Here is a 19,294-nt window from a genome sequence, read left to right as displayed (position 1 = left end):
AGTACATGATAAAACCACATTCTATAAGCGAAGATAAAAATACCTACATTTTATCCAGTAGGCTTCAGCAAAAGCCAAAAGTGCTAAAGAAATTACAGAGCCCAAAGAAGCAGAATTGAATTTGCCCTATCTTTCAGACTAACCAACAACAAACCAACAGCAAATTCGACCACAAAATGGGATGCTTCCTAATAACATTTATTAAAGTAATTGCTGTTGTATGACTCAACTTTTCTGAGTAGAGGAAGTGCAATCATGACCTTATTGGGAGTCTTGCCATTAATGAAGGAAAAGACAAAATTCTGGGGTTACCATTCACAAACAATGCAAGCATTGTTTTCTTAACGTATTCTGAACACTCATAGGTCATTGTGTGAAAGTTCTGGAAACATCAGTTGCTTTTATTGATCTTACAGGCTACTCAAGCCACATATTTCCATCGAAGTGTTTACTGAAGTATAGGGGGCAAAATAGAATATTCCTAATTTTATCAGTTTTAACAGGCTATAAAAATTATGCTTGTTCATGTTTCCTACTAGTCCAACATGAGCAAAACTGACTGCGCAGAATCCACTCACATCAAGTATTTAGCAGTTGTTTTAGCTATCTTAGTATAGCTTGTTTTAAGCAACCTACCTACTACTCTTTGCCAGTGGATAGCACAATTACTCCTTTCAAACACAGTACTGGACCTTCAGAGCATCCCAGCTGCTGTTTGAATGTGCAGGCACAAACATGCTTGTCACGCCAAACTGGAAATTATTTGTTTCAGCAAGGAAGCTTAAGGCATATGTTTGAATTCTGATTAAACTCTTAAAAGCTCAAAAGCTCATAACTGAGATTAAGAAACCACATTCAAGAGTTCTCAGAGGTTTTACTTAGAGAGGCAAAAAACCTGCACTAACTGTAATTTTGGTAAGCCTGTAGTCAGAAAAGAGCATGCATAATCTCACCAAGCTGCCATCAGCCAGCCCAGACACCTAAGTTCTTTTAGCCAGATCTTACCTGAAGACAAAAGCTTATGAGTCCGTAGGAAACTGATTGCCAGGCGCATTATGGATGCCTTGTCCAGGTGGGAACTGATGTTGTGGGGCAGGGGCAGCTCATGTGCCAGCTCATAGAAAACCTCGGTCTCTTTGCTTCTTCTGCATCTTGCTGCATCTCTTGACTTCTCCTTCCTCCGTTCGGAACTGCTCCTGATAGGGGAAAAAGAGAAAGGAAAAAGCATTTATTGAAATGCAATTCACAACTTGTGAGGCATTTAAAAGAGTATATCTTCTCAGCGATGAATCTATTCTGTCAAGTGTTTGAAATCAATTGGCCAAGCTTTAATATCTATTTGTGCCCTTTGAATGGGAATTAGGAGAGGACTGCCACAGCTGGAAAGGGCTCAGACTGTACATGAGTCAGCCTTTGAATGCCCTGAATCCCCACACAGTACCAAAGAATTGAGATCTGCCTTAGGCAAACATTCAAAACGAAATAGCAAGTTATTACTCCTAGATTCAGGAAACATTAAAAATAATTTTTTTGTTTGTTCAATCTAAATTTACTTACTTTGGGACAGGGTGGCAATCCATTTTTAAAGCTAGAATAATTACAGTGAATATGGCTGTGACATAGATACAACGATGTTGTGGAGTTTTTCAATAGCTGCACTCCACATTAAAATAAAAGTAGTAGTAGAGTATCAACTTGCGTTAGTCTATAGAATTGTCTCAGCTCTTAATCCAAAACTTGTCCAGAAAACTGTCTTTCTTGGACCATGAAGGGCACAAAATGGAAAATACTGTTGCTTGCAAGATAGCCCTTCTTTGGAGAAGCTGTTCTAATTAAATCACCATCTCTCCACTGTCTATGAAAATAGATTCCCTCTTGAGTAAAATAACACAACCAATAGAGCTCCATGTAAAACACAGGGGCAGGAAATAACAAAGGGGAAGACATTTTATGAAGTAAGTATGCAAATTTAAGCCACCAAGGGACATAAAGCTAAACTGAACATGTGAGAAGCGCAAGGAATAAATTTATAATGGTTCTGGGCTAGGGCATTTTAAGAGTGAGCTCTAATGACTCTAAGGTTCTCTAATGAAGTACAATGTCATTAAATTTCAGAACATGAAGCATCTGAATCCATTTAAAATCATGAGCTATTTCAACCCCAGGTAGCTCTGGTGATACTACAGCTTCCTACATTGCATGAGTTGAGGTTTTGCAGTTGAGGATCACAGTCACACCAACACAAAATACATTTCTTTTCAAGCTGACTCTTGCAACAGTCCACCAGTGCCACTTGACTGGGCACAGAACAGGGTGATAAGTAGAACAGTTCCACTGTTCTTGCTGTTTTGGCTGCATATTCATTTCTAGAATCACCAGCAGCACCTCTCTCCACTAGCGAGGCTCCCAAAAATGAAGCGGCTTATAACTTGTTTTTTCCAATATCAATATAAAATAATGAGCCTGTAAACTAAAAATGGACCAACCAAAAAACCCCACTCTATCAAAACCAGGATTTTAAATAAATATATTCTGTTGCATGAAGATTATGAGGAAAACAAGTATTAATCACAGTATTTAATTCTAGAAACTGTTTCAATCATGATTGGTCTCATGCTAAACTGCCTAAAATAGAAAAGGAGTATTAATCCATAGCAGAGTATTCTAAAGAAGATAACTGCTTCTTGAAGACCTAGAAAATCTGCAAAAGCTTCTAGCACTGAAACCACAGGAGGCTTCATAAATTAGTAAGAAGGAAAACCAGCCAGGACGTGCATTAAATGCCAAGAGTAAAGTCACAATAAGGTGTTTGCTGGGGCTCAATGAGGCTGGACACTCAACATCATCATTCAAAGCAGGAGGGAGCTCACAACACATCAGCAAAGCCCTTGTGCTGCAAAACACACGAAGCTGGGCACACGTGTGGGATCAGACAGGGGCTCACTAGTGGGTGTGCTAACAGGGCAAGGGGGCTCAAATTCTTACAGTATCTTCTCAAGATCCACGATCAGCCCGCAGCAAACCTCCTTCACAATTATTTTGCCCAAGGTGAATGTTCTGCAACATGGTCTCTGTTACAGGAGGCATGTGCTGGAGGAGACCTACACACATCTCAGTACATAATGGCAGGATCCAGCTTCAATAATTACTTCCAGGGTATTGCTGAAGCAAACACCAACCCATCTAAGTTTGAATCTAATGGAAATTCACAGGGTGACACTAACTTAATACTTTTCTCCTTGCCAAGAAAGAGTCATGCTACATCCATGTGAAAAAGAAGTCCCTTCATACAACTATCAGAGAAGATACAACAAAAAATGCCCCATGTTCTCCTGGGGCAGGTGCTGGCTGCAGGAGAGTCAGGTATAATACATATACTGATGGTACTTTCAGAAATACATCTTGCTTGCTAAAGCAAAATGTGCCTGCTCTGTGCTTATACAGTCGCTAGACTGGGAACAAATCTCAGTTTCTAATTATACCAAGAAAATAAAAGAGTAGAAGCAAAACAAAACCAAACAGAACAAAAACTATGTAGCAGTGTTTGTGAGCATTTCCAATTGCCGCTGGAAAAAATATAACTTCAACCATAAATGTCTGAGCTCTGTTCTAAATCTAGAGGCCACAATTTTCATATTACAACCAACTTGGGCAAAACAAGATCCAGTCCCTCCTCATTTAATTATGAAACTTTGGGAAAGAAGGCCAAAGTCAGGTCACAATTTATACACTAAAAACAGGTTGTATAAGACAGGGTCTCTCATGACACCACTGCAGCCACAAATAAAAATATTTAGTTGTCTAACCTCTGTAAATATAATTTTGAAGTGTGGCTAATGAGACAAGCTGGTTTCAATAACCATGGGTTTCTCACAGTTTCTAATACTTAACACTATAAGCAGAGAAAGATTTTCTCTCTCTCTGTTACAGATGCTTTCCCTCAACACTGCTTCTGACTGTCCTGCTAAGGTCCTCTGCAGAGAGACATCTCCGTTCATTACACACCACACAAGAGCTTTCTCACATCAGAAAACAGGGGGAGGAATCAGCCTGCCTGGTTGCTTTCAAAAGACTTTTCTGCTCATCCATTATAATTTTAAATAAATAACTTGCCTATTAAGCATGTTCCACTATAATTTTAAATAAACAAATAACTTGCCTATTAAGCATTTTCCCCTTGTGGCACCTCAATTTTCCTTCCCATCTCCCCTCACACAGTACACCCTTGAGTCATGTTGCTATTGTAGCCAGGGCAGCATAAACTCACCAAGACCCAAAACACCCTCATGCCACTTCCCCACTCAAGACCTCCATCTAAGCTTGCTTGCTGTGCCTCCCAGGGATGTCCATGTCAAAGATGGTCATTCTGCACTTACTTGTCCTGGTTGCAAAAGACTCCCAAAACTGCAGTTGAGTTACAGAATTCTGCAAAAAGCAGTATTTTCATTATTTTTGTTTGCAGACTGCAGACCATTAATAATTCTCTCTGCAGTTACCCCCACATGATTAGCATTTCAGCCTGGGAGAGGCTGGACCACCCATAGCTGGAGAGCGGTAAAGTGACTGCGACCTGCACGACTGAAGGCCAGGCGGAAAGAAAGGCTGATGCTGAATCCCCTTTACACATCATCCAGGCCATAGAGAAAAGGCCTGGGCTCTAGCTAATTTATGAATCATTCCCTCCTAGCACATAAACCACCCACTTGTGTGGCAGAAAAAGAGCACACGCGTGCGTCACCGCTTGGAGAAAGCAACACAAGCAGAAACCTCGCTCACTCTGACAGATTTCTAAAAGTGCAGAGGGAAGAGCTGAGAAAGCCACCACCAATCAAGCCACCCTACACTGGTCCAAAGCCCAGGGTATTCCAAGGTAAGCCTCCAGAGAGCTCCTGGACACTTGCTCCTTCAGGAGTCCCAGAATCAGGCAGGATAAGATTCCACTGAGCTGCACTCTCAGCTGCAATCACAGCATAACTGGTCCCAATAAACCAAGAAAGGAACGGAGAAGCTCAAATTTCTTTTGGAAATAGGGAAGCCAAGCTGAGGAATGGGTCTGGTGACTCCATTCAGGACTTGGCTACATAAAGGGTGGTCAGGAGACTTGAGAAGGAACAGGGAGGTGCTGCTTCCCAGCAAGGACTCTCCCAGGGCTGCTGGATGATGTGCCAGTGCTGCACTGCTTATGGGCGTGCAAGCCACTGGGAATGGAAGAGTTCCGGAGGCACAGGCAGTTCTGTGACACAGAACACAAGTACAGCACTGTATCCTCAGGACAGCTGTTTACATGATTTCCCACTCCTTCCTGGTGGGTTTAGTTTGCACTCTGAAAATAGAATTTATGGGCCAATGCACGTGAGAAAAGATGACAAACAACTGGCAACTGTTTGTGCTCCCAAGGTGAAGCTTCCAAATTTTCATAAGCAGTTCTCCATGCTTCTTCCTAGAATCCAAACACCAAACTAGTCCCAAGGGTACACCCATGCCCAGGAACAGATCTCTTGATGTCACTGGGTTAAAACACCCCAGGTGATGTAGAAATGCCTTGCATGGATCCCAGGAGCCAGATTCCTATCTCTTTTGCTCATTGCAGGCCCTTGCAACACTGCTTCACCAAAATCAACAGGAATGCCTGCAGACAAAGGTCTTGCACACCCGGGGTGAAGATCATAATCTGGCTTTCTGAAGCCTCTCTTACTGCAGGACTGGAAACTTCAGGGACAGCAACTTATTGGCAAAACCTGAAGCCCCACATAACCCATCTGCTTTAAACAATCTTGCAAAACTACCATGTCAGCTTAGGAGTTGCCTTCCCAGTGCCCACTGCTGTGACAGCTCCAGGCTCCAGCAGCCAGGAAAACTGTTGAGGGAGCCAGCCTCAGCCAGAGGCTGCACTGCTGCCACTGTCCTGCTGCAGCATATCCTCAGAAGGTACCTGTGACCCAGAGACAGGAAGGATCAGCCCCACAAACAGTGAGGCACACAGATCATCCCCCACCTGGGAGCTTCGGCACAGGGTGTCACTCACTGATCCAAAGTTTGGTTAGGTGCCTACACAATCCTCCTCAGCTCAGCAGCCAGGGACTGAGCTGAGGTTTCAGTCCTGCTTCCACTGCCTGGGACTGTATTCACTCTCTGCAGTTTAAATCCCAGCAGTACTTCATCTCCACCAGTAATCCCTGCCCACCACCTCCACCCCTCCATCTGCCTGGTCCTTCCCCCAGGCTGTTCCAACCCCCTCAAAGCCCTCGGTACCCACGCAGCTGATGAGGGTGCCCGGCAGTCAGCGTCAGGGGTCCTCCCTTCTCTCAAGGACATTGGTGGCCTTGGTGGCAAGGAGACTTGCCAGGACAGCAATCTTCTGCTCAGGGTTTCGCTGCTCTTCACAAGTCCATGTGGGTCGAGACTCAGGTTGTATACACACACACACACACAGACACACAGACACAGACACAGACACACACACACACTTGTTTAAGATTCAGCAGTGCAGCAACTGCACTGAATTATGCTCCCTCTGTGCAGGCTCCAGATCACAGAAGCTTTCAGACAAACTGAAATGCACACCTTGCAGAAAAATATCTCTCAAGTAAGCCAGCAGCCTTCACTCGTACCTACATTCTGTGTGACACATCCGGACAGCACTTTGAATTGTGCAGTTCAGACAGACCCGCTTGAGTTTGCTTCGTGATTTCGGTGACCCTTGGACTTTGCGTCAAACTGCCATGTATGCAAGCAACAGTAAAACAACAAGCATATTACTTTATATCCAATGACTGGTTATTAAATGTTTCTAGCTTCAGCACTTTAAAGGTCAAGAATCCACAGTTAATTAACTTGTCACATGTGATTTCTCTAGCAAATGCTCATTTTGAATGGTTTAGAGTTAAAGCATCAAATGCTAACTTGCAGAACAAGAAAAATACATTCTGTATGTGCAAAGATAAGAAAATACTTTACAGTACAGATAAATGAAAAATCAGATGCTTAGCATAAAAAAATTCAAACTAAAACCTGTAAAAACTCAATAAAAGTATTTTAACAGGCAGTACTACCTTAGATAACAAAAAAAATTTATTTCAAACTAGCAAATACATTTTTTGCTGAGTTTATATTTTCTGCTTGGCAAATCCCTAGTTGATTTGAACCAGAATAATAAAAAAGGAGTTTAGCTGACTGTGAGGCACTCCATGGCTATCTCAGAAGCACACCACTTGACTGCCCCAGAGATGTGCTTGCAGACACCAAGCAGCCAGCAGTCATGCTTACTTAGCCTTAAAATTCCTTAAAATTCCTTTAAAAAGTATTTGTAACCATTCTACCTGACAAGCAGTTTATTCTGGAGGGCATGCTGTGCTTTTGAAAGCTCCCTCAGTTAAAGTAATAAAAGTGACCCTCAGTAAATAAAAAGTGCTAGAAGCAGCAATTTACCCACTCCCCATGAACTCAGGCCAAACTATGAAAACTGTGAAGGAAACCCATACACAGTGCCATGCAGATCTCTCCTAATACCTCTTTCCAGTGAAAACAACTTTCTAAAGCCTGACAAGACACCACATGCTCAGGTTCAGCACACCAGAAGAGGAAAAAGAAGGGAAAGGACACAGAGTTATTTTCAGGTGGATGAAAAAAAACCCCAAAACCAGTTTGAAATACATGGAGTGCTCATGGAGGGTAAGTGCTAAAGCAGCATTGCTGCCCACTGGGATACAGTACCCAGTACACAGACAAAATAAACTCAAAGGACGCCAAAAGGGGAATTTGTTAATAAAGGAAATGAAAGTTCGAAGGTAACAAAAAAGGCTACTAACAGAAAGGGCTATTACAAAAAAAAGGAAATGAAGTATCTTCCACCCTTCCTTTAAAGCTGCCCTAACTTACAGTAACTCACCATGAGTTCCTTGGCTTGCTTGAGGAATTTCTTGTGTTTCTGTACATACTCATTAAATAACAAATCCCCGCTAGTTCAGCAAAGCTTGGCACCCACTGCCACAGCAATAGACGTAATTCCTTCACCAGAGTTTAAAACCAAAGGTGAGATGATAGGAAAATGAGAAGTCTGAATGTCTCAGGCAGAGAGGAGGGAAGAGTCTGCATTAAGAGGGAGGAACTCATTTCCATTCTCATTAGGATGTTTGGCACTATAACAGAGGATTTGGCTACTACAATTACAGTATCAAGAGATGAGGCCTAAATGAATACCAAAGTTTTGGTGCCTTTCAACATATTTATGATTCACTAAGTCCATATCACTCCAAGACCCTCACAGCTGGCAGTAACACAGCCAGGAATAGGTTTTCTTTACAGGGGATAAATTTATTTGTACATTAAAAGCACACATAAGACTATAACTTCTCTAGTGTCTGAAGTTCTGATTGTACCTTTAGTAATAATAATTAAAATGTATGGGGTTTGTGTTTTATTTATTTTCATTAACATTCTTGGCACTGATTTGTGGAAAAAAAAAAGCGGTACTAAGAGAAAAAGCATTATACCTATACAGTTTTAAAATGTTAATAGCACTGGCATCTTTCTTATACTACTAACTGCATTTAATACAGCCGCTAAAAGAAAAACACTTTGCAAGTGCAATTTAAGGTATCACTGTAAATATACTAAAGTTATCACAGCAACTATGTAGCACTTTGGAAGTTCAATGTTGCAAACCTTGTTGCTGCAACCTCACTGAGGCTGCAGGAGCACTGTCATTTTTAAAAGCAGTTAGGTTCAAATATGTCAACAGAGTCTGATAAATTTAATCATAGTAAGCAAAACAATGTCTAAGGATTTATGTTCTTCCTTTTTTTCTCTGGTTTTATGAGTACCTTGACCAGAAAGATAAGTATTAGGATTTCGGCAGCCATTAATCTCTTCCTGGATTATTTTACGATGCTGAGAGTGCCAGCCTGTCCCGCAGCTGCCACGCCAGCACAGGCCTGGTACCTCAGAGGATGTGCCAAACGCTTTGTGGCCAGGGCAAGGCACAGCCCCATGGAACCACCTGAGGCCCACAGTGTGCCGAGAGATGCCAGGCTGCTGATCAGCTATTAGAGCAGGTAGTGGCACTGCCTTTTTGCCTATATTCGGGCTAGATGACTTTACTCCAGCTTAGTTTTCCAGAAGTGCAGTATCCTGCTCCAAGTCACTGCATGCTCAGAAAGCACCAATGCTGCTCACAGAAGCTCTGGGTCACCTTTGTAAAGCTGCTGCAGCCCACATCTAAAACAGATCAGTGAAACGTACCCACCATCTTCTCAAAAATACTAGAGACATTTGGAGAGAAACAAGGAGAACAGCATATGGTCAAATCTCAGTGGGCCAGTCATTCAGCTCAGCTCAGGTCTTCTCTCCCAAGACTGGTTTTGCACTGTTCTGCTCCATCAAGATCATGGATTCCTTCCCTGTGGCAATCAACTCTGACACCAGCCAAGACTAAAGAAGGCCCAGCACCAACCACTCTAAACAACAACAGAAATGACTGTTTCAACACTGGCCAAAATTGAACTTCCTTTTAAATCAGCCAATTTTTTTTTTTTTGGGTGATAAATGCATCACTCTGCTTTTCTCTCCGGGAATGGCACTGCAGTGGTGGGGATAAGGCAGGTTATGACAATGCACAACCCCAGATGGCTATCAATGATTTGTGTTTGAGAGATTACAGATCCTTATCTTGGGGCATTACTTGTAGTAATCAGTCAATTTTGACAGCTAATCTAGAGGTCCATACACATTGTTGCTCAAAGGCTCAGCAGGTATTGCTAAGATCTGTTTTCAGATAACCCAACTATTTACCTACTCTAAAAAACACATATGAAAGGATGCGCTTTATCTCTTCACCAGCGGGTTAAAGCTAAAGGTGAATGAAGTGCAATTTGCAGGCTGGGGGTAGGGGGTGAGGGAGGTGGGCCCCATAGTTAAATCCAAAACCAGCCTCATTTTTCAATGGGGCACTGGCCACATCCCCAGCCCATAGCAAACCACAACGGGCATTATTTAACGAGATGGCACAACTGCAGGTAAACAGGGACAATTTTGCAATTAAGCTGGATTTCAAGCCTAAGGGACAAACATTGCCATGGCATGACTTTGCTATCAGTGGTGTGCATACCTACGCTTCAGCCCCAACCAAACCCACTCAACTGTAAACAGTTCAGAGAGTCACACAGAGCAGTGTTGACAAATCCCAAGTTTTATGATCTAACTCTGTCTTCTCCCTTGGGCAATACCCACCAACATTTGTGGGGGCAAACCCTGGGGCTTCAGCAGGCTTGGACCACTATCTCATGACATTTTAGCTTGTTGTGCTGGCACATTTGCTGACAGGTTCACACAAGGGGCCTTTGTGGGTAGAAACAATGAGAGAGGCCTGCATAGCAGAGGAAAATGGGTGGTGACCACCAAAGGCTGAAAAAAAGCCTCTTTCAAAGGAAGGTCTTTGAAAACATTCATTACACCCCACCCAGCTATTTTCACTACAATATTTCAGTACATAAAAACAACACAGGGAAAATAAACAGCCCACCCTTCAATATGTTGTAGGTTCTCCAACCCCTGAAAAGAAATCAGCAAGCCATAACTATGTAGAAATCTTCGCCAAAAAGAGCCATGTAAGAGGCCATCCAGCAAAACTTCTCCACACCACCTTTCTTCTCTTATGCATCTCCAGGCTCTCTATGTAAGCTAACTCAAATAGACATCCTAATTTTTACAGTAAAATTGAAATTTAAAAGTGTATTGCCTAGTAAAGACATGATAACAAGCATTTATAGGGATTGAAAAGTAACTATATTGACACAATTGAAAAAATTGCTAAACAGTCCACTACATTTCAGCTGTGATTTTTTTCCTACCAATTTCAGCTAGAACTAATAAAGTATTTCAGGTAAAACAGCAGCCAGAGAGAAAGAAGCAAGAAACAATCCATAATTAAATGGCTCTCTGAAACCAGCAGACAGCTGCAAACTGGAAGCCAGTCTCACAGAGGCTTGTCTCCATCACAGTCAGGGAGGTTTCCAACAGAGCAAAGATTGAGCAGGTGAAGACCCAGCCTTGGGAGCACAGAAATAGCTCCTTCTCCTGAAGCTTTGGGCTGCTCTCTGATGATGCTCACCACAGCATCCTAAGTTCTGTATAGAAAGGCAGCAGAGCACCCACAACAGAATTCCCCCACTTTGTGTCACCTGGTTGCAAGCATGAGGTCTCTGTGATGGATGCTCTAAAGACTGCAGCAGGGGCACACGCCAGCTCCCAATGAAAATGTTTTGTCTCCTTTAGAGAACATTCAAAACACTCACTAAAATTATTTTGCAGCATTGTCTGTTAATAAGTCATGCTTTGTCCTCCTGAAGTGTCAAATCTTCTAATATTAAAGTTAAGAAAACAGATCTTTCAATAAAATCTGTATTAAATAATGCTGACCCTTCTTTACTTTTTGGATTTTAACCATGTTAACATGCACTCAGCAATGATGGAAGTTAATGATTTCTCCTTCTCTATCTCTTGGCCATCCATGGTAAGATGATGGATATCCAGAAAGACAGATCAAACAGCCATTTCTTTGGCAAGCAGGGAATAATAATTCCTGAAAGTAACAATACAGACGCTCTAAATTTTGATCATTCCTTGTAACACAGCTTCCTCTGCTTCCTGCAACAATGATCAAGTGCAGATTTTGAGGGCCAGGATACAGTTTTTGCCCTCTGGGGTGTGGGTTTTGTCTGCACAAACATCCTGGGACACAGCTCATTCTCAGCCCCTGCTTTGTCTTTGTAAGGCTGTTATTTTATACAGTAGCTCTTTCATTGTCTCTCTCCTACTAACTAAGTCATCAGGATAAACTGGAGCAGTGATAACTTTGTGTGTTGTGATTTTGAGTTCTCATTAGTATTCAAAAGTCTGCCACTAGTTTAAGTCAATAAAAATCGAAATTTAGTAGCTTGAGCTGAGGTAAATTTTCTTCTTTGCTTACTACAAGGTAAAAGGATAGATACCAAAGGGTAAGACCACATCAGCTATCTGGCCAGAAAAGCAGCAGGCACTTCAGCCAAGTTAGGCAATTTCTGTAAATTTACAGCTAAAATCAGAGCCTGGAGTGATGTAACCTGGGGGCAATCAGTAACCCCAAACACACACTTTCAGCTCCTGGCAAAATCCTGAGGAGCCTCTCCACTGCTGACCTGCCCCTCCGCACCCATGCTTGTGGCAGAAGCCGGAGAGACATCGAAACTCCAGTACCTGAGGAGGAAACAGTTGTGGCCCCTCAACACTCAACTGCAGTATTTAAAGTATTTTAAAAATTAAGGCTTGGTTCTGTTGGGAATTGGCTGCTAGCTCCTCTGACACATCACCCTGAATTACTCACTAAACACTAACTTTCAAAGGGAACTGATATAAAGGCAGTCTGTATTGTAACACAAGTTAAATAACTGGATGCAATCTTTCTCTTCTGGTGTTTCTTGCTTTATTGCTTCCCTGCTCCTACTGTCTACTAACTCCTAAACCTCTATGTAGCTACAATTAAAAAATGGTTACTCTGGGAAAAGGAAAAAAATATGAACAAGAGAAGTAGCAAAGCTAGGAAGAAATTATGTAAATATACAAAAGTCAATTCAAATTTTCTGGGTTTTACTTCAGAACTATGAATTAACATATCAATATTTTGGCATTATTCCTCTTGGAGTTTTTGCACTCCTTAAGTTTAAGCAAACAAGGCACATATGGATATACTGGGCCTGATTCTCATCTCCACCATGGTCCCATCACCCCATGAGGGCAGGAGGCAGGAGTCAGCTGTAAGAAATTCTGTTTATGAAAAACATAGGGAGGAAGAACCCAAGTCTTCCAGAAAAGAAACAAGACTTTTTTGTTTCATATGATGACATATACAATTGTAAGCTTAACAACACCCCACAACTAGGCAGGTCCTGAAGGTCTATCAGAGCTGTGCATCTGTCAGGGTGTGGTACCTCAATATTCACTGTTTTGATTCTAACTATACAGCAACCAAATTTCTGATGACAATGTCCAAGATGCACAGGCTGAAATGCATGCAACTGAATCAGTACACAGAGAAGTGGCCACAGGAGTTACACAAAACAGATGGCATCTCCCAAGTCAGGAGCGAGGGTGCTCTCAACCCAGTAACTACCAACACTGTTTTGTAAACATACTTTGTGCCTCCTTACAGTGGTATTTGGAAAATGAAATTTTATATTCTTCTCATCCTTTCCCTAAATTATGTGACCTAATCAACTGAACTGCTTAATTTCCCATAACCTAACTGCTTTCTCAGAAAATGGAAAAAAAAAGAAGGAGAAAAATTATTTAAAAAAAAGAAAAGAAGCTGCACTCACTGCCAAAAATCATGGTTTTGTTGTTAGAAAACACAACTGGGATGGTACAGAGGCCAAAGCAGAGGTAGGCTGAGAAACAACTGCACCACCAGGAGCAGAAGGGCAGGGGAGGGCTGAGGCAGGCGCAGAGAGAGCACCACGTAGGCATGTTGATGGAAGCTGAATCCAAAAGGGAACGGCGCTTCTTGTGCTAATGTATTCTTTTGAACTGTGTGTGTCTGCCAGTGCAGTTAGCTACCTTTGTACAGAACATGCTGCTGTGGCCAAAGGTAGTTGTAAAAATGCATTTACCCCTTCATGGACAGGGAAAAAAAAAGGTCCTTTAGTACAGAATACAGAATATGAATAAATATTCAACTCTTTTACTGGAACAGCTTTATGCTACTGTGAAATACATTTAAGACTGAGGCATATGGAAAACAAGTCATAATTAAAGAGCAAGGTATAGTAACATCTAATGGAGACAATCTAAGTTGTACAAATATGATTTGATTTAACAAAGTTTTTAGTCAATGGTACATTTATAAAGCAACAAGCCTCGGAGAAATACACTTCATGAACATACTACTGATTTTATTACACATTTTAAAAATTTTAAAAGTAATTTTATTCATGACTGTATAAAAATTATCTATATAAACTTTTCTCCCTTGTTCTTATTATCATTTGCTCATACAGATAATGGACTTCAATTTCTGTTGATTTTCAAGAAAACGTTGGGAAAATCTTCAAGGACTGTAAGACAACAGCCATTACCAGGACAAACACATGTGGATGAATATTTTAACCACAGTTTCTCCACTTAAGAGGAAACCAATCTCTCAGATCACTAAGAATCAAACAGGTGATTTTCATGACTGATACTAAATAAAGTTTCGTTATCTACCAATAAATGTTTACCACAGCTGAGAACAGGTTGTTCAGCTTTAACCAACAAAGCCTGGCAAAACCTTTCTAAAAACACAGTGAACAAAACCAATCCACCATGTAAGAAGTGGATGTAAGAAGAAAGAGGCTCTCCTCTATTTGCTATACTTTCAATTCAACTCATAGTGAGGTAGGGCGTAGGTCTGTGCCTCTGCAGACACAGGGATTTTGTTCATTGTGATTACAGCAGGTTTTATTAAAACCCTGAATGAAGATTTGTTTCCCTGAAGCTCTAGCTTGCTAACAGCTCTGGGAGAAGGATGAGTGACAGCGTCAAACCTCATCAGCCCAGAAATGAAGAATGCCAACAACTTGTCTAACCTGTAGATCAGAGGTGCCACGATTCACTTGAATTAATACAATTTGAATCTGAGCATTTCTTTAAAAAACAGTCTGACCAACTTAAGCAGCTTTCAAGGATGGAGAATCAAAGCCAACCCACTGCAGCATTTAGAAACTTGCTCTACTGGTCAGTCACCTTCACTGTCAAAATATTTGTACAGATTTTCTTTTTCCTCCGTTATAATTTATTTCTTACTGCCTATTTTTAAAGGCCTTAAGTTATTTTGGGCACACTGGTGTAGCAACCCAATACCTCTTCACTTTCAGTCTCTGTTCATACTGTGAAAAACCTCCTAACCAACAGGTCTTGCATCACTCCTATGTTCTGTGCAGAAACTAGGTACAAATTCAAACCCAACGTTTAACATGAGAAAACATTGGGCCAAGCAGGAAAGAGCAAAGAATTACAAAGTCAATTTTGGCCAGAGGGGAGAGGAGAGACAGAGAAAGAAGCAAGATAAGCTGTGGGATTTCAGGAGAAAAAAACCCACACACACGCAAACAGTCGCCACCCCAGTTCCCAGAAAATGCAGTGTTTGCCTCTGGTAACGCTGTTTCCCCTTCTGCCTTCCACAGGCAGCAGCTCTACACAGCAAGTCACTGCTCAGGTGCTTCCAGAGTACACAGCAAGTCACTCCTCAGGCGCTTCCAGAGTCACTGCTGTCACTTGGACTCGCTGTCACACACTGATAGCGCTCGCTGGGCCAGGCACAAACATTTCTACAGACCCATTGCTCTGGACAGTAAAACTCCAAGAATGGCTACAGGTAGCAGCTGCAAAGCCTCCCCAGTGTTTACATGGGAAGGATGGAATGCCATAGAGCATACCCTCTGAGGTACAGCTGGCTAAAACAGCTTTGCAAAGCCAATCTCAAAACGTGTCTTTCCCACGTTTTTGGGAGCTGCATCTATTTAAATTATCATCTTGAAGTATTAAACTCCTCACTTCCTCATTTTAGCATTAAAAACAAAACAGCAACAAAACCACTGGGAAAAACATACTTGACATGAGATGTCCCATGTCTGACCCATCTGACTCCCACTCAGAGCAGGGATCCAATACTGACACTCCTCCCCGTGCACTAACAGGGGACCCGAAGAGAAGAGTGACAGCAAAAAACACCTGAAACTCCATCCAAACAATGATACTTGTGGTACAAAGGAAGAGGACACGGGGGATACAGCAGATTTCAGGATGAAGGACTAGCCTGTGATACTACAAAGGCAAGGTCTCTCCTCCCAAGTGTTTCTCAAGGAATCACATTACACTTGTCCTGGGATCAATTCTTGCCTCATCATACTAACTTAAATGGAGTTATCCTGACTTGCACCAATGGGAGATTGGAACACAACTCTTCAAAGTAAGTTTTATGTTTTCTTGTGTTGTTTTAATGTCAATAAAGAGGAAATACTTTTCTCTCAGACTCTCCTGGGACATGTCACACTCCTTACACCAGATCAGCTATTAAGAGGCAGTGACTGTTCAGCATGGGAAGGAACATCTAGGTATCCACATCAGTTACTTGGCTACCAAGAAAGAGGGATAAAAATTTAAAAGAGAAAGTAGGTAGAAACAACAGTTTTGGAAAAAGTTTAAACAAAACAAGGGCTCTGCAAGGAAAAAAAGTAACTTTTGCTATAAATCTATAATAGAAAACAATGGGAGTTTCACATAATTCCAGAGGCCATGAGAGAATGAATCTGTAACTGGTTTGTGATATAGCATTTCCAATGCCTCAATACAAATCTATTTCAGTAGAGAAAAAGAAATAAAATATTGAGGAGCATTTGAAATGAAAACCATATAAAAAAGCAAAGAAAGACCACAAACAGAGGTTCATTAAATTATGTTCTCTTCTGCACAGAAGCCTGAAACATGGAGAGAAGTGGAAACCAGATTTTTATCAAGCCATCTCTGGAGGAAGCAGATAACACAATTCAGAAAATGGGATAAAGATTTGGGAGTGCCGTCAGCAGATTTAGGGAGAGGAAAGGGAAAGCACACAACCAAAAAAATAATCCCATGAGTGCAGAAAGACTTCAAGAATATGGAAAACATTTCCAAGTGCAGACCTAGAATTAGATAAAGAGAGGAGTCAAGAACTTTTCACCTTAAGTGTCTTGCTTCACAGAGGGGAAAAGGTGCAGGTGTGCCTGAAATACAGGAACATCTGGACTTTGTTAAGTCCTAGTTATGCAAGCACTGATCATCTTAACCAGGCTTTGAGAACTGTCAGGAGGACAAAGATTAATTCTGTTTCACTCCATGAATAACACTTTTTAAGAACAAAAGGGCTCAGCCTGCACAGTAGCTTCATCAAGAAAGATACACTTCTTATTCCCACAGGGATCCAGTGAAGAAGAGGAAAAGATATTGCATAAAAACTTTAAAGGGAAGATGAAAATGTACCTTCTATTAAGCAGTACCTTCAAACAAACATACATGACTGCAACTGTGCAGATACAACTCAGCCCTCAAAAAACCACCAAACCAGCCCTACAACCCAAAAAACTAAAACAAGCCTTATGTCAGGACCTATTTTCTGTATGCTCAAGTGTTTTTTCCCATGTTTCTGCTCACAAGCTTGCTGTATGGCAAGGTCTCGTGGCTACCTGCTCAGTGAGCCCCATGCTACCCCTTGTTCTTGCAAGGCCACTGCCCGCCCTCCTCAGACAGCTAAGTGAGAACACCTGTCCTGTGAAGCAGAGTCCATTTCATTTATTGAAAAGCCTTTTCCAATTTGGCCTGAGTAAACTTCTTTTCATGGCTGTCTGCCCAAATATCTCTGATCTTACATGCTTTATCCCTGGTCCAACTGCCCACCTAAACAACCTAAATGGGCTCATTTTCTAGTGTGCTTCTGGCACTCACATCACAGACCAGCAGGAGTGGAGCCCTTGCGTCCTCCTCCCTGAAGGTGAATTGGAAGCTCAGACTAGAGCTTAGCCTAAGACTAGCTGTCCTGAGGATTTAATTCTGTATCTCCATCTGTATTTTACACTGAGTTTTCACCAGAGGTGTTGTTTTCCTATTTCCTTTCATGCTACTGGTGTCAGTAGTTTTGGGAGCTACCTCTCGATTTCACTCTGTCATCAGGGAACTCAGGACCATTTTCTGCAGTGAAACTGCTTTGTTCAACATCCAATCATACCTATAAGATCACAAATAAGTAAATTTGACAAACAGCAGAGTTTCCCCTGTATCTACATTGGCATTCACACTTCCTCAGTTTTGCTGCTCCATTTTGTTCTCTCTCAGGTGTAAGCAGAGTGCCAACACATTGCACTGCTTTGTTATCCAGCCATGGTAATACAGCTTTGATGCTATTCACAGTTTAACTTCATGAAGTTGTGTTTAACATGCCATGAACAGAATCACCTTGTGCATCACATCCTGCCTGCCTGTTGCTCGACACTGCAAACAGACCTCTGCCACCATACCTTCAGGTTATTGCCCTAAATTTGCATTTGTATCAGTCAACTAGAACTTAGGGTTTTTTACAGTATGGCATTGTTATTACTCCATTGTATTCCTATCTAAATATTATGCCACTAAGTTCACCTTTGAAGACAACTTTCATGTATTTGACCAGTATTGACAAAAAAGAATTCAGTTACTTGTTCTGCCATAAACACATTTTTAATTGCACCCTACCCTTTTTTCTAAATACTTTGAAGCTGCAGGGGGAATAAAAGATTACTCACAGAATGAGCATAATACAGAAGCAGTGCTCAAAGTATTATAACATTACAGATTTCTAAAAACAGCCTCAGCCACAATAAATGCTAAGGCACAACAGTACAATACAGACCCACATCGCCTACAAGATTAACACAAAGGTTTTTGTCAGATAAAAATACTTTAGAAAGTTCATACGTGTGATATTTTCTCCTACATTACACATGAAAATATCAAGACATTAATGCATAATAAAATGTTAAAACAACAGTACATTTGCACATTGTATTAGCCTGGGCCTGTAAGGAATTATCTGACCAAGACCAGCAAGACTATGTGCTCTAGCTAATAATCTGCACAGCTACACACAGGAAAAGACTTTCCCCACCTTTTCAGGTGCCATTGTCTTAGTTTTTAGGGTAAGGAGGGGGAGTTAATATACTTTACAGATTGTGTGGGCCAACAAGACCTAGCTTTCCCAAGGATTACAGTCTTTGCAGTCACAGTGGAACAGAAATTGGCAGCAATAGCTGGAGAAAGAGAAGGAGCTGGAGAAAGGGCAGGTATTTTGAAGGATGGTTAGGAGCAAGTAATTTAGGCATGTGAGAGGGTAACTGTCCTTGACATTTGCAAACTGGCAAGCGCTGTACAGCAGTGTCCAGGCTGCAACTATAAAATACTTTAAGTACTCCAGCTAGAGTTTAGCAGTGGTTCCCTATTTGGTCACTCAGAACTCAATGTCTTTAAATAAATACTTTTACAAACTACAAGTGTACCAGTGAGCATGTCCAGCTTTTGCAAGACACTAAATATCCTTCACATACCCTGTGGCTAATGTTTTACCCTGGACACTGGCTACCCATTGCCAATGTAATAAGAAGTCCAAGCATTTAAAACAAGATGAGAGGTAAGTTTGGTTTACAAGAAAATGGTAAAATTTAAATGTTTGTAGATGTGTGTGCACATTCATATATGTACACATCAGAATCACCATGCA

The 19,294-nt window shown here is 41.5% G+C and overlaps 1 protein-coding gene across 3 annotated transcripts in view; it reads right to left on the bottom strand.

Annotated features, from left to right (window-relative positions):
* The window catches only part of EPAS1 (endothelial PAS domain protein 1), a 77,440-nt gene that overhangs the window by 34,332 nt on the left and 23,814 nt on the right, over positions 1-19,294 (bottom strand). The window contains exons 1-2 of one of the 3 annotated variants that reach the window (XM_030944507.1): positions 6,612-6,646; positions 1,006-1,196 (exon numbers count right to left, since the gene is read on the bottom strand). In XM_030944507.1, the coding sequence (XP_030800367.1) occupies positions 1,006-1,196; positions 6,612-6,631 (211 nt within the window). In that variant the 5' untranslated portion in view covers positions 6,632-6,646. Of the gene's footprint in view, positions 1-1,005; positions 1,197-6,256; positions 6,346-6,611; positions 6,647-19,294 lie in introns of those variants that run through there. The other 2 variants (XM_030944505.1, XM_030944506.1) reach the window with 2 other exon arrangements.

The sequence above is a fragment of the Camarhynchus parvulus genome, chromosome 3 (genome assembly GCF_901933205.1).
Source record: "Camarhynchus parvulus chromosome 3, STF_HiC, whole genome shotgun sequence".
Classification (NCBI taxonomy): domain Eukaryota; kingdom Metazoa; phylum Chordata; class Aves; order Passeriformes; family Thraupidae; genus Camarhynchus; species Camarhynchus parvulus.
This window is presented reverse-complemented; position numbering and strand designations above follow the sequence as displayed.